Raw genomic sequence first — 12,141 nt, 5'->3', positions numbered from 1 at the left:
ACTAGATGCCTCATCATTTCTTTGTACTGTACATTTTCACCCGTAGTGTCCACCTGTGTTACTTTGTAATACAGTGAAGTGACCACATTGATGCTCAATATTTGACTGAAGTGACCTCACAAAAGTATTTAAGGTTATAAGCTTTTTCACCTGTTTCAACTATTATGTAAATTCTCAAACACCACAGTTCTGGTAAGTTACATAATTCAGTACCTATCCACTGAAGGCATAATATGTCCCAACATTGTTTCTTATGCACTTTCAGGAAATTTTGATGTTTCTCATTGGCAAGGGAACTGTGGCAGAGGTGCTATGAACTGATGAATAGCCATTCTGATGAATATCAGAAGAAAGAGATGACAAAGTTGAAATAATTGAATGTAATCTGAACTCAGATGTGAGTGCCTCCTCAACTATCAAATTTTCAAGTTCATTTATTACTAACACTTGCCACATAAGGAATGATGGGAAGACTATATGGTAAATGGAACCAATTAGTCATGAGGTGAGAAAGAAAGACCTATCATTTCTTATGAGCCAGGTACATTATGACTAGCTAAAGCAGTGAAGTTTCCATGGACTTTGATGATAAATTAATGGGTGGCACTGTAATGTATGGATACACTCTTGACTAAAGTTCGTGGACAGTTTGTCGGGTCTCTTCTGCTATATGCAGGACTTTACAAAGCATGTGAAGTATACATGGACATGACATTAACAGTTACAATTCCATATGGAAGATTCCTGGTTTTACACTACTGGCCATTAAAATTTCTACACCATGAAGATGACATGCTACCGACGTGAAATTTAACCGACAGGAAGAAGATGCTGTGATATGCAAATGATTAGCTTTCCAGAGCATTCACACAAGGTTTGCACCAATGGCAACACCTACAACATGTCGACATGAGGAAAGTTTCCTGTGATTTCTCATACACAAACACCAGTTGACCGGTGTTGCCTGGTGAAACGTTGTTGTGATGCCTCGTGTAAGGAGGAGAAATGCGTACCATCACGTTTCTGACTTTGATAAAGGTCAGATTGTAGCCTATCGCGATTGTGGTTTATCGTATCGCGACACTGCTGCTCGCGTTGGTCGAGATCCAATGACTGTTAGCAGAATATGGAATCGGTGGGTTCAGGAGGGTAATATGGAACGCCGTGCTGGATCCCAACGGCCTCGTATCACTAGCAGTCGAGATGACAGGCATCTTATCCGCATGGCTGTAATGGATCATGCAGCCACGTCTCGATCCCCAAGTCAACAGATGGGGACATTTGCAAGACGACAACCATCTGCACGAACAGTTCGACGACGTTTGTAGCAGCATGGACTATCAGCTCTGAGACCATGGCTGCGGTTACCATTGACGCTGCATCACAGACAGGAGTGCCTGCGATGGTGTACTCAACGACAAACCTGGGTGCACGAATGGCAAAACGTCATTTTTTCGGATGAATCCAGGTTCTGTTTACAGCATCATGATGGTTGCATCCATGTTTGGCGACATCGCGGTGAACGCACATTGGAAGCGTGTATTCATCATCGCCATACTGGCGTATCACCTGGTGTGATGGTATGGGGTGCCATTGGTTACACGTCTCTGTCACCTCTTATTCGCATTGATGGCACTTTGAACAGTGGATGTTACATTTCAGATGTGTTACGACCCGTGGCTCTACCCTTCATTTGACCCTGCGAAACCCTACTTTTCAGCAGGATAATACACGACCGCATGTTGCAGGTCCTGTATGGGCCTTTCTGGATACAGAAAATGTTCGACTGCTGCCCTGGCCAGCACATTCTCCAGATCTCTCACCAATTGAAAACGTCTGGTCGATGGTGGCCGAGCAACTGGCTCGTCACAATACGGCAGTCACTACTCTTGATGAACTGTGGTATCGTGTTGAAGCTGAATGGGCAGCTGTACCTGTACACTCCATCCAAGCTCTGTTTGATTCAATGCCCAGGCGTATCAAGGCCATTATTACGGCTAGAAGTGGTTGTTCTAGGTACTGATTTCTCAGGATCTATGCGCCCCAATTGCGTGAAAATGTAATCACATGTCAGTTCTAGTATAATATATTTGTCCAATTAACACCCGTTTATCATCTGAATTTCTTCTTGGTGTAGTAATTTTGATGGCCAGTAGTGTATATCTCCATATTTGCTCTGATTATTTAACAATAGAGAATAAAAGCTGGCAAGTTACCTGCTGCGTGTAAATGTATTGTGCCACTGCAAGATTGTGCATACTGTTTGAGATTATGAGCTTAAGGCATGTAGAACAAGGATGTGCACAGTACTACAATTCACTGTTTAACATAAAAATATGATTATGCCATTGAACAAAGAGAAAGCTAATGAAACTTTTAAAAGGGTAAACAGAGGCTTCACTGGCTATGATTGAAACTAACTGCATACAATGAACTGTGTGATAGAAGCTGACAAGAAACTAATCTCAAGTGAGTTTGAACAATACATCAGTCATCTTAATAAAATCATTCGGATTACCTTTTCATTAGGATAATGCACACTAAAGAGTGAGCATGAACAATCTAACTGAATGTGACCTGTTTGAAAGCTATCTTTTTTTCTTGTGCCTTCCTCTTGCAACACAGAACTGACATGATTATTAAGGGTGTTGACATACATGGTTTAATAGATGGTCGGATGCCCTCCTCATTGCCACCCTATTTACTCCCCTGGATAGAATGTGTGTACCCTAACAGTTTGCATGAAGTTCTACTCACGTGAAAAAAGGGGGGGGGGGCATTGAAAGTTTTCTAAATGTCTGTGCCCATTCTGGAAGCGGCACTTTAACATGCATGGCTATCCACGTGAGTTCCTGTTACTGAGCTACCTATTTTATTAATTCTAATGCCTTGTAAACTGATGTAATCAGAAGTGATACTTCCTCTTGTGTCATTTTCTTTCTGTTATTTCCTGCTCCCCTATCGTAGATTCATTCTTTTTCAGCATGCACAGTAGCATGAAGCAACTGGATAAAAGATTTCTGAACTAATGAAAGAGTTACAATTCATCACCTCATCAAAGATCTCCAAACTGTAAGTGTTGTCGTCATCAGCAAAGAAGAGAACACCACTTTCATTAGTAGCAGCCAAATTGTTACGGATCCACTCCAGTGCTGTATTGCGCTGCAAGACACCGCGATGCTTCTTCCAGTTGGGTTCCTAAAATCATAAATGTGATATAGTTTCAATTTTAATTACAATATAGGCAGTGCATTTGACATAGGGCAGCATGAAAGAGGAGATAACAGTATGAAGATATCCTCTTGCAAGCAAAGTAAAAATTTAAATGTAGTTTCCAAATTTATAAACATTCCTCTCTCTTTAAATAGTTTATATACCTTTTGCTTCCATCGAGTAGGAGTTGAAGCTGCTAGATGTGTGTAGGGAATACCAGTCTTCATAAGAAAAACTTTAACAAGGTTAGTTTTATGATCAGAGTCTTCAATTACAATCCAATGAATGCGAGGAACAAGCATTAGAGTATGAGAAAATCTGCAATGAACAAATGGATATTGAAGTATGCACAAATAAAGGAAATAATGCTTTCAAAAGAGAAAATTCAACTCTGCAGCTACATTCCACAAGAACTAGCTACCTATGATCATTCCTTAATTAACGATCTTGCAGTCTATACAATGATAATGAAAATTATAAAAGCTGGAATAAAGACTAGAAATTACAGTCATTTACAGTCTTCCAATTGAAAATAAATAAATAAATAAAAACTGAAACTCATCATGTAATTATGAATGATCTCAAGAAGGGAAACTGCACGACACTGGTAATAAGAAGACAAGTGATTGATGGACTGAAAATTAGTGGAGGTTCTTTAAATGAAGATTGCAGATTACTCTTTACTGATAACTATGTCCAGTTTTGAAAAAGTTAGAAGCAATTGAAAAATTAATAGAAAATTGTGTTCATATTTTTTAAATCCAAATTTGTCATCGCCAACTTTTACCTATGTCTCAAACCTAGGACTAGTAATTTTCTGATTTATTCACAACTTACCGCGTTAATTCAGCCTTCTGTACAGGTCTTGAGTATGTTGGAGTAATCACATAAATTATTGGCAAGTCTGATTTTCCATCTGAAGAGCGTTTTACTGCTGGTTGTGTCAACTGCAATTATTTGCACAAGATAAACAGTTAGTGAAATACTGTCATAAATAATGATGGGAAATTGTTGCATGCAGCATAATGACAAATAAGTGGGGCCAACAATCTCAGTCAAAAGCAGATAACAGAATATCAGCTTTATGAAAGGAAGGCATACTTCTTTCAACATCAAAGAAATAACTGGTAAAAACTGAAATGATTAGAAATGTGAAAGCTAATAAATATGAACTGAACAAAAGTCCCACGAAAATACAACTGTCAGAAGTGACTTACAATTAGGAAATGTTAAATAGTCATTTTTTAAGTTATCTCTGTCTCAGAACATTCACAAAATTTGTGGAACTGGTGTATAAGTTTATATTCTAATTCCAGCACAATATTCTTCGCTCTTCATTATAATTGTGCAGAACAAAACAATATGTACCATTCCAAGATGAGCTTGAACTTGAAAAAAGTAGTGCTGTTTTTATAATGAAGAAGAAAAACTTTACAGGGACATGCGAGTTCTTGCGATAGCTGTGGGTATGACGCAACGATATTCCAGTGGTCATGTTTGCCTCTTTATGAATAGAACAGAATGTCCATTTGCAATCAGTTAACTCTTTGCAACGGACACTGCTCCATTTACCATAATGAGGGCTCTCCGTTTTCTATGTAGCATGAGAAATTTGTAAGTGCACAAATATCAATACCAATAGAATGTATGAAATCTTACCCTTCACCTATCTTTCTGGACCCAGGATCACTTTTGATTTCTGCAGAAAAGATAAGTATGCTGTTAGTCCTGCGAGATCAACTCACAGACTGAAAAAGTACAAGTTGGGGGTATGGATCCTGTTGGTGCGAATAAGAGCTCAAAGTATTTAGTCTATGATTAGTATTGAGCAATATGGATCACACATTTTTCTTTACAGTGATCAAATGGAATCTAAAATGGCAATAACTACCGGTCAAAATGTAGAGTGTAAGAGAGAGTGTGTGTGTGTGTGTGTGTGTGTGTGTGTGTGTGTGTGTGTGTGTGAGCTGGCGTGCGTGCGCATGCATAAGTCTACCGAAATAATGCCGTTTTTATTATGGAGAAACAAACTTTTACAGGGACATGCTAGTCTTCTTCAGACATTTGTAAAGTAACAATTTTTGCTAGTAACTTTCAAATTTCTTGTTAGCCAACTCTCAGACAGTGGTAATGCATACTGTTTCACAGCAGTTTATTTAACCCTGTGGCGCATAGCATCCACTACAGTGGACAGCTGTTAATGGTCGCTTCTTTGGTATTTTCAGTCAGTCCTGAGGCTGTAAATGCACACAGTTCACTGCAGTGGGCACTTCTTACTGGTGTTGTGTCCCGTGTGCATTTGCAGCCTCATGACTGATTGAAAACACTGGAGAATTGACCATTAAAAGTTGTCTGCTGCAGTGAAATTCATGCACCACAGGGTTAAAACATCAGTGATATTTGCTGTCTGGCATACTCTACATGCACAGTATTTCCATTTCTGGTACTGAAGCCATGAACAGTGCTACTCCATGTCACACTCTGAGCATAATTTTTTACTGTAAGAAGACAGGCTTTAATGAAGAGCAAATATAATGATTTCTTTGAAAATTGTGATGTGTCAACTACCTGTAAAGCCTGTGGTGGTTTTGAGTACTTTCCTTTGCCACATTATTTGACTTAGCTTCACCATAACAATTTCAGATTTCACTAGAAAATGGCTTCAATATAAAAGCCAAAATCGATTGTGGAGTAAATAAAGACTTTTTAGCAACTGGAGAGGTTATTCATCAATACAAGACACAGACATGGAGCAGCAACACTTTCCAAACATGGGGAAACCAATAGTTCAAGTGAATTTCCAGAAGTTTTACAGGATCATACGCATCATGAACTTTTTTTGACCAATGTATGGGCTTAGAAATACATTTGGTATAATTTATGATAGGTTTCTTGGCATAGAGCCAGTTCAGTTCACAGACTTTTGACCATTGTTTGTGTTATCTTCTTTATTGGCTCCAAACTACGATCAACGGCCACAAGAGTTTTGTCATCAGCATTTGTAACACATTTTGTTGCAGAAGAGGTGGTAAATCATTCACATAGGTACATGAAGAATAGAAAATGCCCAAGGACAGAACCCTATGGGACCACTCATTTGTCTGGATTTGTTTATCATGACTGTCACCTGTTAGATAAGTAAGTTCTTAGTAGAGACAGATTAAAGTGTCCGAGACCATGTCTCAAAAGCTTAGCTATTTGTATTGTTCTGTTCTTAAAATACATATACATCTAATCACCCTCTGATTTTACAAAGATATAAATGAAAATGATGCGTGGAACTATGATAAATATGCTAGTCACTACTCACTTTCTACTTCACGTCTGCAAAGCAATGATATCAGAGTGAAATGTGGTAGAGAAGCAAAATAGTAACTGTAGTAATAAGAGTAGTGTTCTTGTATTCAGGGATATGACTAGAGACAGAAATCAGCCTTTGAGGCAGATGCCACACAGAAACCAGCCTTTTGGGTAGATGCCAGTAGATTACGTGGATTGCCCAAGATTTCCAGCCAAAAGAAACAGTGCAGTGGGAACTAAAATCGGATCAGTTGGAACAGCACCTCTTATATAAGCACATGAAGACAAATATATTACATTTACTGTCACTGCACACTGAATGATTTATGCCTATCAGTCCAAAGAAGGCTGTTTTGTCAGTATAAATAAACCCACCCCCCTTCCAAAAAAAGCTATTAATTAGTTGAAGTACTGGCCTCTCAGAAACGGATTGCTTGCTTGCCTAACACACTATCCCATCTGCATGTGAGGAATGTGTGTGTAGCCGTCTACAAGCTAGCAAGTTCTCAGTCTTGTTGATTTACCTATTTATGACTTAAGGCCTCTACTACCAGATGAGTTGTTATCTTTGTTTCTAAATTAATTTACATTTCTTTAACACATTGAAATTTGCTGATAACTATGCTTGACAAGTTTATCTAAATACAAATGCAGGGAACATTCTTGAAAAAGGCTGTACGAGTCAAGATTAAATCAGCATTTCTCTACAACATGAATGTGTAAATTATGTATTTGCATTTCGAAAACATCAATGTACAATACAGGAGACGTCTACAATTCAGTCCTAACTGTAGTTTCCCAACCATATTCTGAAAGGACAGGAATCAACTTTGAGAAAATCGAAGGGTGCAAGCTGCAAGGATTATTTCACTGATATTACTTTGCAGACAATATTCCTCCAAACAAATGCAAGGGATGGCATTATGTGAATAACAACCAGCTTCAATGTTAAGGATAATGTGATACTTCAACTGCTTAATGAAAAGATGGTACTAAAATGAGTTCAGTTAATAGCATATTACAATGGTTCCCACATGCAGTTGCAAAAATAATGTAAATCTTATTACATATACAAATACTTATATTACTCACACTTCTTTGCAGTGCTATTGGCTCTCCCTTTTCAGAGTTTACTGGTGCTGATGCTGCAACAGGAAACCAAATAACTACTTCAATTAAAAATAAAGAGCTTCTGTTGTTTGTATCTGCAATTAAATCTGCCATTTACAAAATGATTTAAAATGAGCAGAAGTGCACATAGTACAGGACATAAAATAATTATTACCACACATGACAACATCCTCCTCCTCCTCTGCTTCTTTCCTATGCATTTTAGTGCACCACATATTTAATAATTTAATTCATTTCATTACACTGTAAAACAATGTGACAGACACTTATAACACAACTACACTGTATGTCTTGACATAAGTTTTTTGCCTGTGTGAAGTTAATTTATATTTGAAATAAATATGTTGTTAATATTGTTCTGTTACTGAGTTTATAGACATTGATCCTGTTTTAAGACACTGACCACAATGTGTGTGTATTTCAACATTATGCTATGTTGTATTTTAGTGTGCTGTGTATGCTGGCACAAAACCTGCATAATGCTTGTATGTTTTTCATACTAGGTACAGAACTTCCCATCTTGTGACTAAGTTATTATGTCACTCCAAGGCAATATGGGACAACATTCGAATCTTCCTTTTAGTGTAGTGAAATTACATTTGGTGTTGAAGTACATACATGTTGTACACTCATCTACTATGATTGTGTTGTATTATTAATAAAGAGACCATTAAATGACTTTCAAACATCACCCTGTGGATCATGACATGTTGTAAACAAGTAAAACAATTTTTGTGCAACATCCTCAATAACTCCTAAGAGTGATATTAGCTTGATAATAATGAAACCAAGAGCAGTATACATAATTTAGGAGTAAAGGAAGCAACTAACTGAATAGCATTTACAAGACACACAAAGGAGAAAAAAAACTCTCGAGCTTTCTGAATAAATGTAAACCAGAGCACACTGTAGAGATGTAAATATAAATATTTCTTCTAAGCTAAGTACATTAATTGGTCAAGGTCAGTCTTTCTCTCTCTCTCTCTCTCTCTCTCTCTCTCTCTCTCTCTCTCTCTCTCTCTCTCCTCCCCCCCCCCCCCTCCCAGTTGAAGTTATGAAGTTAATACAGTGTGGTGGCGTGTTTGAAATGGAGCTCTTGTGTTAACCACAATCTTCACAGGTTGGATCATTCATACCGCCTGACTTAGTATGTTCAAAGAATATGCATATTAAACATTCCATAATATGTATTACATCTAGCTTGAAGTAAAATGAACAGGTCATGATTTTTACTGTTTCTGGGAGTCAGGCAACTTCAAAAACAAGTCAGGCAACTTCAAAAACAAAAAGGAATGATTCCATATTAATCCTATTATCTTTCAGGCCTCACTGGACTAGAGCGTGAAGCAAACTCCCCATCTTCCTAAAACTGACCTGCAATTCTTCATCTGTAAGGTCAGAACAAGAATTTTCTCTTGTGCTGTGTCAAACTGTTCCAGAAGGTATGTTGACAGGTGAAATAACCTCAGACTTCAAGTACCAAAGTAGGCAGTGATGCTGAGTGTGAATTTTAGTGAAAGTTCCATTAGTTTAATATTTATTATCCTGAATTGTCTGCAGAATAATGGAATGAGTAAGATCAGTTTGGGTTCTAGACAAACATAGGAAAATGAGAAGCAATACTAACCCTATGAATTATCAAAGAAAATAGATTGAAATAAGAAACCTATATTTATATCAATTTTAGATTTTCAAAAAGCTTTTCAAAATGTTCACCAGAAACCAATCTTCAAAATTCTGAAGTTGAGACAAAATGCAAGGAGAAATCTAACTTCAGTTCTAAGAGTCGACTCACATGACAAAGTAGTCAGCGGGAAGAGTGTGAGATGGGCCTGCAGCATATTCTCGCTGTAGGGCTTGGTAACATTGCTAGTATCCAGGCCTGAAGTAGTGTCATCTACAACAATTCTATATGATGTCACTCTTATTCCTGCATTAGTCAATGTATTGGAGCACACTGTGAAATATGGCAGCTCCATTGTTGATCTGCCCCGAGCAGGAAATGAGAGCAGTGATTTGCTTTTTTTTTTTTACGGTAGGTGTTAAACCTGCAGAAATTATTCGTCAAATGCAACTGCAGTGTGATGACAACTGTTTATTGTGAAGCTAGACTGATGAATGGATAGAGCGCTTCAGTGATGAGGAAAGATTGGGCAGGTCATCGACATCAATAACTGAGGACATTTGGACAAAACTGTGCCCAGTGGGAACTAATGTGATGTGCTGTGAACTAAACAGAAACCTGCAATCAGTTCCAAACATTGCGGAAAACTGCATACAGATGTGTCACACTGCAAGATAACGCACTGCCACATTCTGCCAAACAGGCAGCTGAAACAATATGGGAACTGGGATTTAAATTGCTGGAACACCTGTCACATAGTTCAGACCTAGCTCCAAGTGATTTCCATATGTTTGGACCACTGAAGGAAACGTTCAGGGGAAGATGGTTCGCAGCTGATGCAGAAGTCATTGATGCACTGCAAAATTAGTTACAGGTGCAACAAAAAACCTGTTTTCCAGCAGAATAAAAAACTTGTGAAACTTCTGACAAAGTGCGTTGAAGTGCAGGGAGGTTACGTAGAAAAATAATGTATGTTTCAGTTTCCTATCATTAAAATAAATATTCCTTTTCTCAATAGTCCCTTTACTTTTTAACTTCCCCTAGTATATAGTCTTGAAAAGATGTTATACAATAAAGAGCAACAAAAGCAAAACAAGGTTAATGGAATGTAGTCTAAGCTAATTAAATTAGGTGACGCTGAAGGAATCAGATTAGGAAATAGGACTTTGAAATTAGAAGAACAATTTTACTATTTGGAGAACAAAATAAATGACAGCGGCAGAAGTTAAAAGGGTATAAATGCAGACTACCAATAGCAAGGAAAGTACTTCTACAAAAGAGAAATTTCTGAACTTCAAAAATAAATTCACGGTTGGGAGGAATGAGTGGAGTGTAGATTGCACATTAGTGAAACTTTAAGACAAGAAGAGTATAGGAGGCTTTTAAATGTTATGCCACAGAAGAATGCTGAAAATTAGATGGGCAGATCAAATAATGGAATGAATAGATAGGAACTGAGATAGTAAAAAAAATAATTATAGCACAACTGGAATGAAAAATGACAGACTGATAGGACATGTTGCAAAGCAATCAAGAAATTGTTAATTTCGTAATGAAAGAAGTGTGGGGATAAAAACTGTAAAGGCAAGTGAAGGCTTGATTACAAAAAACAGTTCCATATGGATGTAGGTTGTAGAAGTTTTACAGAGATGTACACTGAATGATTTTGATTGTTACATGCTACTCTAGGATGAAGAGGATGACACACTGAAGGCAATCATTGCAGGACACATGAAACCAGTCATAAGACTAATGATAAAATTTAACCAGCCATGGCAAACCCATGACTTTCCTAAAGTATTGTCCTATAACACACATAAGGGCAAAATTAAATATGAAGAAGGGAAAAAGAATGGACAGTACAGGGAGAGGGATTGAGTTAGTTTAGCAATGACAAACAAGCACTGTATAATTTGCTAATACATTTATCACTGAAAATAAACCAAACAACAGTAAGTTTTCTGCTACAGTAGTTTTGTAAGTGATGCAGTAAAACTGTTCTGACTTGATAGAATCCTTTTCAATTTTCTTTTCAATCAGGTACTCACTCAAGGCAGTATTCAAAAAATGGTTCAAATGGTTCTGAGCACTATGGGACTCAACTTCTGAGGTCATTAGTCCCCTAGAACTTAGAACTAGTTAAACCTAACTAACCTAAGGACATCACAAACATCCATGCCCGAGGCAGGATTCGAACCTGCGACCGTAGCGGTCCTGCGGTTCCAGACTGCAGCGCCTTTAACCGCACGGCCACTTCGGCCGGCAAGGCGGTATTCCCTGACATTCAGATAACATCAGCAAGTGTGGATAAAATAACCTGGGGTTAGTGGCATTAGCTTGTAGCAGAGCAGATGATACTGTTACTCTGGTAACACTGAGTGCAATTAAGTTTGTGATACTACTGGTCTGCTTCAAGAACTGTTGTCACTGTGATGGCACATTTCTTGAAATGTATGTTGTGGTGATTGACTGATCTGTAGCATAGTTCAATGTCTAGGTTAGGTTGAATGGTGATTATACTGGTTGCAATTTGACAATGCCAGCTAATGCGTTATGGCAATTATTTTTATATGTTGTGTAGTCCATATTTCTATTTACATCCATGATGAAACCATTGTTTCCCCATTGTTATCTGATATTTTCAGTTTTTTAAAATATGTTTTAAGGTGTTAATAACAAGAATTTTCTCAGTCAAATCACCCAAATTGTCCCATGGTCGGGATAATAGTTGAAATAAGTGTGCTGTGTGATGTTATAGTTGCAGTACAGGTTACACAGTGCCAACAAATAGTTTCCACAGTGATATTGCCACTGGCCAAAGCTGATGGATCATTTCATTGCAAACTCTATGCAAGTGGTGAGCCAGCTCCCTC

At 37.8% G+C, this 12,141-nt stretch overlaps 1 protein-coding gene across 2 annotated transcripts in view; it reads right to left on the bottom strand.

Annotated features, from left to right (window-relative positions):
* The window catches only part of LOC126260025 (galactosylgalactosylxylosylprotein 3-beta-glucuronosyltransferase I), a 45,189-nt gene that overhangs the window by 21,639 nt on the left and 11,409 nt on the right, over nucleotides 1-12,141 (bottom strand). Inside the window, exons 2-5 of one of the 2 annotated variants that reach the window (XM_049957190.1) lie at nucleotides 7,606-7,679; nucleotides 4,051-4,160; nucleotides 3,378-3,531; nucleotides 3,052-3,198 (exon numbers count right to left, since the gene is read on the bottom strand). In XM_049957190.1, coding sequence (XP_049813147.1) covers nucleotides 3,052-3,198; nucleotides 3,378-3,531; nucleotides 4,051-4,160; nucleotides 7,606-7,679 — 485 coding nt within the window. The remainder of the gene's footprint in view (nucleotides 1-3,051; nucleotides 3,199-3,377; nucleotides 3,532-4,050; nucleotides 4,161-7,605; nucleotides 7,680-12,141) is intronic. The other variant, XM_049957191.1, reaches the window with a different exon arrangement.

This window comes from Schistocerca nitens, chromosome 5, assembly GCF_023898315.1.
Source record: "Schistocerca nitens isolate TAMUIC-IGC-003100 chromosome 5, iqSchNite1.1, whole genome shotgun sequence".
In the NCBI taxonomy this organism is placed as follows: Eukaryota; Metazoa; Arthropoda; class Insecta; order Orthoptera; family Acrididae; genus Schistocerca; species Schistocerca nitens.
Note: the sequence above shows the minus strand (reverse complement) of the source record. Positions and strands in the feature narration are given on the sequence as shown.